At 41.3% G+C, this 14,050-nt stretch overlaps 1 protein-coding gene across 3 annotated transcripts in view; it reads right to left on the reverse strand.

Moving 5' to 3' along the window:
* Positions 1–1,675: 1,675 nt before the first annotated feature.
* Positions 1,676–14,050, reverse strand: part of COL4A1 (collagen type IV alpha 1 chain) — a 132,106-nt gene continuing 119,731 nt past the window's right edge. For all 3 annotated transcript variants that reach the window (XM_035565605.2, XM_050708416.1, XM_035565606.1), the window contains exons 49-52: positions 13,706–13,883; positions 7,606–7,720; positions 6,456–6,628; positions 1,676–4,728 (exon numbers count right to left, since the gene is read on the reverse strand). In XM_035565605.2, coding sequence (XP_035421498.1) covers positions 4,647–4,728; positions 6,456–6,628; positions 7,606–7,720; positions 13,706–13,883 — 548 coding nt within the window. In that variant the 3' untranslated portion in view covers positions 1,676–4,646. The remainder of the gene's footprint in view (positions 4,729–6,455; positions 6,629–7,605; positions 7,721–13,705; positions 13,884–14,050) is intronic.

Genomic DNA, 14,050 nt, shown 5'->3' on the forward strand with positions numbered 1-14,050 from the left:
TTCACTCTGTCAAGTCTTCTGTCCTCTGCCTGCCAATTATAATAAATATAGCTGACAGCGTATAGCCAGAAGAAAATGAAGGCAGCTTTCTAACGTATGTACAACTAAGGTATTCAGGCATTTGTAAATCTTTTGATTGTTTACCTAAAAGCAATGCTCTGTTCTCTTTGAGTTCAAGACAATAAGAAATCGGAAGGGAGTAAATATTTAGAAATCAACATGTAAGTAAGAATATTCAGCTCAGAGTCATATCCCCTCATGGTGGGAGCCGAAGACAAAAGGTGGTGTCAGTAAGCCTGTCTGGGTGAAGTATCTTTACTACCAGAAAACACATTTTTTTTTTCTTTTTTGTTACCAGGAAATTATTTTTGAGGTCGTTCTGACTGTTAGCAAATCGCTCACAAAGAATATGTGCTTCTTGCTCAGCTGTTAGCAATAAAAATGGTTGCATATTAATTATTTTTGATTTATAATCAGACTGTACATATCTCCCCAATATTACACACTTACAAGTAATATTGAGTTCATATTAAATAAACGATAGCATAACTAGTGGGTGGATGGAACAATTTCGTCTTCTCCACACTCTTACCTCAGTCTGAAAACAGAGAGGCTGAATGCTTCCATTTGGCCACTGAATACCTTTTCTTAATAATGATTAATTATATCCCAGGGCATCACTGGTCTCGGCATTAGCTTGAGCCTGAGGTATGCACTTAAGCATCCATGCTGGTCTCATTTTCTCACTGTGTCATCTAATTCAGGATGTGAAGTTCATAGGAAAGATTATTTCTGTATGAATAGGTAGAAATACACTGAGTAACACATCGCTGCCACTACGCAAACACCAAAGACAGAGGTAACTCCACTGCAGCATCAAGAAAAATGCCACTAAATTCCACCTGAATGCCAAAGTGCAGATATTACCTGACAGTCACCATTATTAGACCAGGCAGGTGCCAAGACACTTGTGATTTCAAATTGTCAGGGGTCTTTCTTTGTGCCAGGTGCCATATTTTCTGCTTACTGTGTTTAGTGGGTCTTCTGGGACCCAAGTGCCTGGCCTTGTGTTTTATAGATGTTTGATGTTTTGTCTTGTGTAAATAGTGTAGATTACTCCAGATTTGTAAAACATGAAAGGCAGAAAAGGAACTCTCAGAAAGTCACATAGGTTTATGATTTCAGACGTAAAAAGATATGGCTTCAATACAATCTTGTTTCAGGGAGACTAACAAGGGAATACTGTTCTCAGGAGACCTGTTTCACAGGAAAAAAAAAAAAAAAGGAAAAAGAAAAAAAGTATTTTATCAAGAAAGTTACCACTATGAAAGGGAAAGATATATAATTATGAACTGAATGTGCATCAGCCAGAAAAGATACACAGGGTAAGAGATAATCAAATATATATTTTGAAACAAATTGTTTCATTTTGTTCTATTTTTATTTTGCCTGTTTTTAGAATCTGCCTTTTTTATTTTTTATTTTTTACTAAACACTGCTTTATTTATATTTGAAAAAGAAAATTGCTGGTGAATAGAACATGTAGGAATAAAGACAGAGACTCAGGAAAATAGAGAACTGCTACCCTGCTTTACATTTTGGTGAACTGGAGAACACATTATTTGTTGAAGTTGTTAGTACCACTCAGCATAAAGAGAGCAAGGGCACCACCTGCTGTTTTAGAAATGTATTTATTTGGGTCATGAAAGTTACTCTTCAAGTACTGCATTCAAAAACAGTCAGGCCTACTAAACAAGCTGTACTTCTTTAGGAAAGCTTTTTCCTGAAATTTAAGCTTATGCAAGACAATTTTAACAAATCACGTGTTTGCAGTTGCCTGTTCACACAATGAACTGTACTGTAGCAACAAAGCTGGCCAAGAATGACTGAATATGGGATACTTACAGACTTTTGAAAGAAAGAATTTCACAACTGTTCTGCTTTAGTATGTGGGCTCTTCCTCATGCAGGGCATCAAAATCCAGCATTCACAGTATTTTCAGGAGATCTGATTTGTATTCAATAACCACTGACAAGTTTACTCATTCACTTAAGTAGAAACAGCATATCAAGCATTACAGAGGTTTAGGTCATTTTAAGAGCTGGAGGTTATGGAATAAATAATTCCTACTAGGTAAGTATGACATAAAACTATAGTTCAAATGTTTTTTGATTATTTTTTTTTCCAAAGGACCTTGTTTACAAAATGCTCCCATTTAAGAAAATACAGGTTAGTACACACCCAGCTGCAATGAGTAGTCCCTTTACCAGCAAAGGGAATTGTTTTCTTATGCACAAATTTGATTACAACGTGCATGTAGGACTTAAAAAATCAACCATCTATCAGTTCTGAGGTGATTTGAACCAATCAAACTAAACCCCTAGCTGAGATAACCCCTTGGAGGTAAGCTGTAGAGTGCAATTAAGACGTCTGACCAGTAGCTTTGATTCTCTGAATTGGAGAAGGCTGAATGTCTGCATCACTCCTCCTAGACAACAAGAGGAATCACCCTCTGTTCTCCTCTTCCTCTGAAAAACATACAGCACTTTGGAAAACCCTTCACCAGGCTGATTAGACAGAAACACATTACTGTACTTCATAGGCTGGTAAAGGACTTTTATGGGGACTGGTCATTTATAAATAAAATGATCATCTGTCAGAACTCTTCCATGAGAGTAAGACTCAGAACTGAAGGAAATGGCCAATTTCTATTCAGGGGCACTCAGTCATTTGGCCAGCCAATGTTCTCAAGGATTTTAAGTGAAAGTCAGTTCAGAACAGCAGCAGCAGCAGCCTACCCATGAATTTGGGAAAACAATATGCAACATTAACAAAGTATGTGCTTTTGCCAAGGAAAAAAGATATCATGGCCCATTTCCTCTTCAGACAACCTGAGCAAAGATTCACCTTCCCTGCTTACAAGCAAAATTATATCAGATACTTTGATTTTCACCCTGTACAATTTAGTTCCATTTTGTCTAGGAAAATTCAAAGGAAGAGTGAAAAAATTCTGTATCTTGACTGCTTCCCATAAGCTAAGATGAAGTTTGAGTATTTCTGTAACACGTTAACATCAAACACATTTCAGTAACAGATGCATAATCCATGCTTTGTCTATCAGTACCAGTTCTTACACAGTAACAATTGAGGTGTCTGTACAGTGTCCTGCTTTCCCCTTTTGAAGATGCTTTGTACATCTGCAAGATGTGCAAAACAAAAATAATCTGTGATTGCATTAAGCTTGTGCATTTATTGGTGGCTTATTCAAAATTAGTTCATTGCTGTAAATGAATGCTAATAACAAATTAGTAAAAACTTTTTTCTTTTCTTCTGCTTTTTTTTTTTACACAAATAGTTTTATTACAAACTTGAACTCTTAAGAAATAATACACATTTAAGAAATTACACAAAGGCCTTGACATTTGCAAAAATCTTTTGGTATTTTCATGGTTATAGACTATAAAACACCTTTGGATGCTGATGTGCTCAAACATTGGTATTGCTGCATAGAAATTCTTTAGAAATATTTTTGAGGCTACTTTGAAGAATTTTTTGGCACAATATTAACAAAATTAAGGCCTTATCCTTTTCAATATCAAGTCATTCAGTGTGTGAGTAGTGTTTAAAACCCTGAAAAACATTAAATACAGAATAAAGACTATAAGCTCAAAGCAGGATTTACTATAATAAACACAAATAGCTATTAACCTGGGTTCAGTATCTGCAACTTTGGCATTGAAATGACCTATGTAAAATGAACATTTCACATCATATTTTGGCATTTAATTTATGACACTGAAAAGAAGAAAACTTTTGTAAGCTTCTTTTCAAAATGATAAACTCAAAGCCTAATGGTCAATATCTATATAAATTACTAAAATATTTATATATATTTTTTTTCTTGACCATTGTTGGATCATTCTTTATTCCACAGGAAAGTTTGTTCTACTGCATAAAGAAGCTGCATAGTACCAACATAGCAGAAACGCCTATTTGTGAGCCCAATTTGGCAATCTCTTCCAGATGTAGTCCCATTAAAACCAATAGCCCTAAGGACTACAACAGAAGCAAAAGTTTGCAGGATGGCAATCTATGCTTTGAAAAGATGGTTAACCACAGTCTGTAATCCCAAAACTCCTTTTTTTTTTTTTTTTACATTAGTATTGCTTTGTACAGGAACGATAAGTACATACCCAAGAGTGTGGGATTTTGAGACACCTAAATAATGGTAACAACAAACTTATCTGGGGAAGAAAAATGAATCTAAATATATAATACAAGAATGAGAAAGGGGAGTCAAACAGTATAAGGCAGAACTGCATACCTCCTAGCACCTTTGCATTTTTCTGGATGAATGCTGACTTTTTATTCTATCAGTGCATTGCATTTATATAAAAAATATGTATTTTTTGATCAAAAGTGCCATTTGGCATGTCAACATTTGAAGCTTATCTTTGTTGTCTCTTTTCTTCTTCAGCAAGGACAGGGCCAGTAAAGCAGTGTGTGTTAGTTATGCAAGTTCCTAAAAGGCACTTTACTGTTTTCATATTGGACAACAATGAGGTACATATGATATATGTCTAGGCTTCATTGCTGTTAAACAAATAGCACCATATTGTGTGAAATTAGTTGAAATTCAAAAGTCATTATGTTTTTCTCATACAGACTTGACAACGGCTAACGTTTGAGCGCAGATCCCCTGCTTTCAAAGTTGACGGAGTCGGTTTCCTATTAAAAATAAAGAAAATGAAAGACCCGTTAAAAACTGTTAATAAAACAGTCAGTTTTCAGGTTTACAATTTACAAGGCAAACTTTGCATGCAGCCAAGTGCCTCTTCAAGCTCTGCTGAATTAAGAAGGTATCCCTAATTTCTTTGATGTGTGCTCACTTCCAAGTGTAAGCCACAAACTATCACAGGATTACTTATAAACTTCGGCCACTTCCAGTTACTTTAGAATTCAGTTCTGTCACTAGGCTGAAGGTTTTCTTAAGCAGAAGGAACTACCTGCTTAAACAGAAGCTTGAAAACATGCTGAAATTTGGACATTAAAAAAAAAAAAAAAAAGAAAAGTTGGGCAAGGGAACTGGAGACATTTGACTGTTTATGAGTGACTGGTGTGGTTCAGAAAGACAAACCAAAATACTTAGTGCTTAACATATCATAAGGAGTTACTCATAACAACTGGAAATAAAGCATTTTCAGACAAAAGTGTGCTTCCATTTGACTTTTTTCTTGAGAAAGGATTATGAGTTTATGGGACACTGAAGAGTACTCGTGAATTATGATAGCAGAACAGTTATCCTAATCTGGGGTTATTTTAGTAATTTGAGATATAGTTTGTTGCCAGAAAAGGATATGAAGTTGAGACATCTCTGAATAGGACACAATGAATACAAACAATCGTAGTGCTGACTCTTCTAAATTTTCCTCTGACCTGCTTTCCTCCTTCCTAGGGAGCCAGTGCTCACCCCAATGATGGCACATGGGCTCTTTTAGTAGAAGCTTTTCTCGATGATGAGATTATCACAGCCCCAATGATTATCAGTCATGGCGCTCAACTTTTCCACCTACTTATTTGACAACTATCTTATAGACAAACAGTCAAAACTGGCTAATCAGCCTGCTTCATTTTGGCTGAGGCTGGTGAGCATTCACATCTAGAAGACATGAACAGATAACGGGTATGCAAAGTGGCAGCCTGGACTTCTGTGGAAGAAGATGTTTGCCTGTGCTCCAGAGGAGTGCCTGCTAATCGGGTAAACTTTGCAGACCTGGGAACTGGTCTATACACTAATATCTAATAAAATTTGGATGGAACAAATGAGACCATGTTGAAAAACACATTTATGTGCAGGAGACTAGAACTAAGCCTACTACCACTTAATTCCTCAAATTAGGACCTCAGCAGGACTGAAGAAATACCTAAGGCCTCTGCCTTCAGCTGCACTTTATTCAGACATACTTCCTCCATCATTGTGGAGAGGTAAACAATTGCTCAGCTCACTTAGTTTCTTCCCTCTCCATGGTCAACATCTGCATTAATTTCCAGTGGTTCTATTACAGGTTAACATCCACTAGGGAGAATGGTATAGTCTGAGTTAATTTCAATCAGGATTTCAGCCTATCCCAGTTACGATTCAACGAATACAATCAAAATAGTGGAAATGCAAACATTTTAGATAATTCTGGAGAGTAAAATGCCAAGCGCAAATGACAAATTGTAAACACTAAGGTTTGTGAATACACTCATTCACAAATGTGAATACACTCATTCATTCCCCCCAAAACTATTATCATTTTTCCTTTTTGCTATGAAATCACTAACTGTACATAATAACCATGCTGGGGCACAGCCAGTACTCCAACCATGTATTACACTCAAACAATACTTCTGTTATTCAGTGACAAGGTTTGACTGAGTCTCAAATACTGATAAATAAATCATGAACTTACTTGAACATCTCATTCCTCTCTATAGTGGCAAGCCAGAAGCTGTAAGCATTTGCATAATAATTGCAGGTGCCCCGGCCATGGCATTCAATGAAGGGAGCGCTGCGGAACTCCTCTAGGCAGGAACCAGGAGATGCCAGGGCCTGGCCAGAGCCCTCAGCACCAGCACTGGTGTGCTAGGAAAGTGAAAAAACATCAGTGAGAAAGGAACTTTTCATCTCTTCTGCTACAACATTTATTAACTCTTGCACAAATATTTCTTCACATGCGCTCCTCGTCCTCTGTTGTGTCTGTCTGCTGTTTTGTCCCTCTGCTCAGGGAAGAGCAAGAATGCGTAGCTGAAGGGCTCCTGAGGTGGCACCAGCCTGACTAGTTTAATGGCAGCACAATACACCACCAACACCAACCTCAGGGCAGCTGTATGCACAGAAATCTTTCAGGACTGACAGTAAGACCCAAGATATCTCTGTGCTAGCCAAAGGGCATGGCTGTCTCTCAGGTCCATGCCAGACCAGTATGGTTTATATCTGAATAGCTAAACCCAGTTCCTTCCCCACATCACAGTCACCTCTTTCCCTCTGCCAAGTGCTCACACCTCTGGAACCACACTGTCTCAGATCATGCCCACACAACACCTGGGAGAGTGGCTGTTGTTATAGGCTGTGAGCATGACAGCATGCTAACAACTAACCACTATGGAGGGCTACGGACTGGCTTTTCAGACTATTCCCTGGCCCTGTTTATTTTACTAGTATACATACAGCTGAGGAAACAGCATGAAAGACAGAAACTACCAGTTGAAAACTGAAGGCTTATTTATCAAAAAAATGGGAACAAGATAGGCACTGCTGTGCTCAGGAAACTGATGCAGCATGGGAAGGACAGTAGAAAATTATGCTTATTTCCTTGTTTATTCAACACTTGGATCCTTTGTTGGAGCTGCAAACAAGAGAGCATGCTGTGTGCATTTCCCAAAAAATTAACAAGGAAATGCTATTGCATTATTCTCATTTAGTAATTAGCCTGAATCCTTTTAAAGTCAACAGAAAGGGTAGAGGTCTAATGCCCTCCTGAGATCTGAACTGACAGGTATGAACTTTCCCAGACCGGGAGTGTGTATCATACACTTATTTTGTGAGCTCAGTGCACTTACCATGACAAAGGAGTAACCAATCCAAAGTGAACTCCAGCCTTCAGGACATGGTGGTATTTGAATTGTTTGACTGTGAACAGCTATTACCATAGCAGGGGCTTCACACACGGCGCATCTAGAAAGACCAAGACGCAAATGAGATACATGCACTCAAGACTAAACTTTATATTTTTTTCAGAAATTACTTTCATTAAGAAAGTTTGAATCAAAAATGTTGTCACCTTAAAAAGCAAGGCAAAAATCCAAGCATTTCATTTAGAAAAACACCTGTTTCTTTTTTGTATCTCATTTACTTAGGGACTACTTAAGAATTGAATCTTACTCATACTAGCCTTCCTAAGAGCTCAGAACAAGAGACTTATCTGAATATTTTAATGCATTTGTCTTTTGCTAGTCCCATTTGTACTGTTTTTTAAAGTGCTCTTAAAGTGCTCAATGTCATGAACATGAGAGGCAAATAGCCTAACATTGCAAAGCAGCGGGTATCACTTATAAAGTAGTCTACTGTGATCAGAGACAAATAACAGCAATTCATCATCCTAAACATAGCTCAGAGTGGCTTCCAGAGAGAAAGCCATCTCTGTGGAAAATGTGTTACAATCACCACTAATCTAATGTAACACAGACTCTTCCCTATGCATGTTCCTTAAAACTGGCTTTTATTTACATTTGTGGTCTTTATCTCCCATAAGAGGTTTCTAGCAATGTAACTGAACAATGTACCTGAAAGCAACTCTTTGAAAGCTACACTGCAGCAGTTCTTTTGGTTCAGATAAATTCATTGTGTCTCAGAACTGCTAGGTTACTGAATAATCCAAAGACCACTCATGACTTCACAGGAGAATTATAAGAAATGTGAGTTGGGTTGACAATTATGATATCGAAGCTGGTAGTAAAGAATTCAATAGATATAATCATTTTTTTCTTGTACAACTCCTGAACTGGCTACTGCAGTAAGCAATGATGAAAATGATTCAAACCAGATACCTAGAAGTACACAGTCAGAATACTATTATCAAAGCTGTGAAAAAAAAAAAAAAATCAAGTGCAAAATGGATTAAGCTGGATTCTGGAAAATGCACAAAAGCAAAGGAATTCAGAATGAAAGCCTTCTATTTCTGACTTGTGAAGACTGCTTTCATACCTATTGCCTTCATCTTTAGCGCAGAAGCAAAACAGTTATTTTAGAAAAACATCAATGAAAGAGTAGGTTAAAAGAATGTAAAAGTTGCCTCTATTCTTGGAGCTCTGCTTTGCTTCAAGAGATTTCTGGTATTTCAGTATACATGAAAAGAAGTCCCATGACCCAAGGCAGCAAGTGATACTTCTATACCTTTTCAGCTTTTGGTCAGGGGAAACTGTTGGTTTAAAGGCTTCAGCTAATAAAATAAATTGAAAGAATAGTCTTCTCGGATTCCTTGCTGGTTTTAAAAAATGTGTACGACAATTATGTCACTCTTTGCCATGGCTAAAAGGAGAAAAACTCATATATAAAAATACACATAGATGTATATAGAGAGATATATATACACCCCCCACACACCTTTGCATATATACATATACATTTTTATGGTATAAAGACTACTCCATATGCATAAGAAAGCAAAATACTGCTGGGTTCCTCACTGGGGAAGATTTTCCAAAGTGATTGTCAAAGGTGCAAAATGTTGGGTGCTTGATCATGGATGGCATAAAAGGAACATGAATTTCTATGGATGGTCATTTGAATCTTTCTGAAGGTCAAACCCTTTCCATTCATATCAAATTAACCACCAAAATTGTAAGACCAACAAAAACTGTAGTCACTCTTGAGAATCTTGGCCTCAATTTGCCCATCTAATTTTCAAGGCATATACATTTATTTGCCACTAAACCATAAATAGGGTACAGAGTACAACTACAGACTCACAATGGATTCTACTGTTCAAAATGAATATGAAATCTTTTGCAGAAGGATGAAACAGGGTTTTTTTTGAACATATCGATATGTCAAGACTACAACCTTCAGATGATGTTAACTGTCCTTTCTCTTAGATGGTGTATACCAGCCTGAGAAAGCAATGCCGACAACCTTTACTCCTATTCACTTTATATGGCAGGAAGAGTGACCAAAATTGCTGATACAGGTTAGAAGCAATGATGGGAATCTTAGTAACACATAGATCTACTGATTATCATCAAAGCTTTTGGCTGGAGCTTCCTTTGTCAGAATCTTAATGACAGTGGTACAGTATACCACACTTTTGCTCACCCCTCTGCCTTCAGCACTAGGCCTATTATGCCAGGATGTTTTTTTGCTAGCAACCTTGAGATGGACCAGAATTTTAACATGTTGGATTGATGCACAACACTTACATCCAATATAAGTGCCGTAATTTCTGCTAGCTGAGAATCTGGATTTATTAAAAAATAGATTATTGATTTTGCAACTGTTTCCTGTAAGTCAGACAGTAGTGACTGTATTCAAGCAGTCACACACAGACACACACACAGATTTCTAGGTTGGAAGAGACCTCAAGATCATCGAGTCCAACCTCCGACCTAACACTAAGTACTCCACTAAACCATATCACTAAGCTCTACATCTAAACGTCTTTTAAAGACCTCCAGGGATGGCGACTCCACCACCTCCCTGGGCAGCCCGTTCCAATGCTTAATGACCCTTTCGGTAAAGAAGTTCTTCCTAACATCCAACCTAAAACTCCCCTGGCGCAACTTTCGCCCATTCCCCCTCGTCCTGTCACCAGGCACGTGGGAGAACAGACCAACCCCCACCTCACTACAGCCTCCTTTAAGGTAACTGTAGAGAGCGATAAGGTCGCCCCTGAGCCTCCTCTTCTCCAGGCTGAACAAGCCCAGCTCCCTCAGCCGCTCCTCGTAAGACTTGTTCTCCAGACCCCTCACCAGCTTGGTCGCCCTTCTCTGGACTCGCTCGAGCACGTCCATGTCCTTCCTGTAGCGAGGGGCCCAAAACTGAACACAGTACTCGAGGTGCGGCCTCACCAGAGCCGAGTACAGGGGGACAATCACCTCCCTAGACCTGCTGGCCACACTGCTTCTTATACAGGCCAGGATGCTGTTGGCCTTCTTGGCCACCTGAGCACACTGCTGGCTCATATTCAGCCGACTATCAACCAATACTCCCAGGTCCTTCTCGGCCAGGCAGCTTTCCAGCCACTCATCTCCCAGCCTGTAGCTCTGCTTGGGGTTGTTGCGCCCCAGGTGCAGGACCCGGCACTTGGCCTTGTTGAACTTCATACAGTTGACCTCAGCCCATCGCTCCAGCCTATCCAGATCCTCCTGCAGAGCCTTCCTGCCCTCGAGCAGATCGACACACGCACTTAGCTTGGTGTCATCTGCAAACTTACTGAGGGTGCACTCCATCCCCTCATCCAGGTCATCGATAAAGATATTAAAGAGGACCGGCCCCAGTACTGAGCCCTGGGGGACACCACTTGTGACCAGCCTCCAACCAGATTTGACTCCATTCACCACAACTCTCTGGGCCCGGCTATCCAGCCAGTTTCTAACCCAGCGAAGCGTACGCCAGTCCAAGCCCCGAGCAGCCAGTTTCTTGAGGAGAATGTTGTGGGGAACGGTGTCAAAAGCCTTACTGAGGTCAAGGTAAACCACATCCACAGCCCTTCCCTCATCCACCAAGCGCGTCACTTTGTCATAGAAGGAGATCAGGTTCGTCAAGCAGGACCTGCCTTTCATAAACCCATGCTGACTGGGCCTGATCGCCTGCTCGCCCTGCAAGTGCCGCGTGATGACCCTCAAGATAATCTGCTCCATGAGCTTTCCTGGCACTGAGGTCAAACTGACAGGCCTATAGTTACCCGGGTCTGCCCTCCGGCCCTTCTTATAGATGGGCGTCACATTGGCTAGCCGCCAGTCAACTGGGACCTCCCCCGATAGCCAGGACTGCCGATAAATGATGGAAAGCGGCTCGGCCAGCTCCTCCGCCAGTTCTTTCAGTACCCTCGGGTGCATCCCATCCGGCCCCATCGACTTGCGCACATCCAAGCTTCTTAGCAGGTCGCCAACCATTTCCTCATGAATAGCAAAGGCCACATCCTGCTCCCCATCCCCTTCCGCCAGCTCAGGGCACTGGGTATCCAGAGAACAACCGGTATTGCCGCTAAAGACTGAGGCAAAGGCGGCATTAAGCACCTCAGCCTTTTCTTCATCCTTAGTAACTAGGTTTCCCCTCGCATCCAGTAAAGGATGGAGATTCTCCTTAGTCCTCCGTTTCGCATTGATATATTTGTAAAAGGATTTTTTGTTGTCTTTAACGGCAGTAGCCAGGTTGAGCTCCAGATGAGCTTTGGCCTTTCTAATTTTCTCCCTGCACAACCTCGCTACATCCTTGTAGTCCTCCTCAGTGGCCCGCCCTTTTTTCCAAAGATTATAAACCCTCTTTTTTCTGCTAAGCACAAGCCGCAACTCTCTGTTCAGCCAGGCCGGTCTTCTTCCACGCCGGCTCGTCTTTGGGCACGTGGGGACGGACCGCTCCTGTGCCTTTAAGATTTCCTTCTTGAGGAGCGCCCAGCCTTCCTGGACTCCTCTGCCCTTCAGAACCGCCTCCCAAGGGACTCGGCCAACCAGCGTCCTGAGCAGCTCAAAGTCAGCCCTCCGGAAGTCCAAGACAGCAGTTTTACTGGTCCCCTTCCTGGCCTCGCCAAGAATAGAGAACTTTACCATTTCGTGGTCACTCTGTCCAAGACAGTTTCCGACCACCACATCTCCCACCAGTCCTTCTCTGTTTGTGAAGAGAAGGTCTAGCGGGGCACCACCCCTGGTGGGTTCACTGACCAGCTGCGTCAGGAAGCTATCTCCCACGCTCTCCAGAAACCTCCTAGACTGCTTTCTCCGTGCCGTGTTGTGTTTCCAGGATATATCCGGGAAGTTGAAGTCCCCCACGAGGACAAGCGCCGACGATTTTGCAACTTCTGTCAGTTGCCTATAAAACTCCTCATCCGTCTCCTCATCCTGGTTCGGCGGTCTATAACAGACCCCGACCAGGACGCTAGCCTTGCCGGCCTTCCCGCAGATCCTAACCCACAGGGATTCAACCTTATCATTCCCAGCCTGGAGTTCCACAACATCAAAAGATTCTCTAATGTAGAGAGCCACGCCACCACCCCCTCTGTGCTGCCTGTCCCTCCTGAAGAGCCGATAGCCAGGCATTGCAGCACTCCAGTCGTGGGAGCGGTCCCACCACGTCTCCGTGATGGCAACCAAGTCGTAGCCTTCCTGCTGGACGATGGCTTCCAGCTCCTCCTGTTTGTTACCCATGCTGCGTGCATTAGTGTAGATGCACTTCAGCTGGGCCATCGCCTTCTTCCCCAGCCTAGCCATTGTTTCCCCCGGCACGGCTCCAACAAGCCTTGTTTGAGCCCCGTCCCCCTTCTCGCCTAGTTTAAAGCTCTCTCTATGAGCCCCGCCAGCTCCTGGCCTAGGATCCGTTTTCCCCTTGGAGATAGGGACCCATCTGAGGCCATCAGGCCGGGTGCCGAGTAAAGCTCCCCATGGTGAAAAAACCCAAAATTTCTGTGCTGGCACCAGCCTCTGAGCCACCTATTAACCACGTGAGCTTTCCATGTCCTCTCCGTGCCTCTCCCTCCCCCCGTAGGGATAGACGAAAACACCACCTCTGTCCAAAGCAATGCAAGAAGCCTGCCTGGCACTCTACTGTATGATAAATAATGCTACCATTTGCAAATGAAAGGAAACTGAGCCCTGAAAAGCTTCTAGCTATGGCTAGTGAAAAAAAAGAAGAATTGTTTTGGACAGGCATTGTGAATAAATTCAAAACTTTTTCTCCTTCAATGTATATCACAAAACATAATTTCAAAGTAAATATTTTTGTTCAAATTAGACTCAAAACTGACTACCCTATTTGGATTTCCTCCAAAATGGATTTATTTTTGATCAAAGTCTAAACTGAATACATGTACTCTTTGAAGCATTTCACCAAAAGAACTTAAACTTTAAATTTAAAGGGAGGAAATAAAAACATATAGAATACAAGTCTTTTGCAAGAAAATAAAGTACTATGCACGACTTTCACAGGCTTCTTCATTTTATGATACTGTACCTGCTGATGAATGGTCTGATACTTTCCCCAGTGATAGGAGCCATACTCATTGGCATGGGTTCAGGCGTTGACAGCCAGTAGGAATAGTCATTCCTTGATGCAAAGTTACATACATTGTTGATATTGCAGAATAAGAAAGGCATAGTACTAAATTTACGAAGACAGCTCCCTGCCGTGCCTGAAATGTAAAGTCAAAGGTTACTCGTTAGTCCATTTTTGCTAAAACATTGCCAGTTGCCCAACAAATATTTCAGTAGCAGCTCCAAAGCATTTTAAAACCACATTTGCTCTGGAGGGCCCAGCTTTCTCAGAGGGAGTGACTTCTCTTAGCTTCAGAAGGAAGGA

This window comes from Cygnus atratus, chromosome 1, assembly GCF_013377495.2.
Source record: "Cygnus atratus isolate AKBS03 ecotype Queensland, Australia chromosome 1, CAtr_DNAZoo_HiC_assembly, whole genome shotgun sequence".
Classification (NCBI taxonomy): Eukaryota; Metazoa; Chordata; class Aves; order Anseriformes; family Anatidae; genus Cygnus; species Cygnus atratus.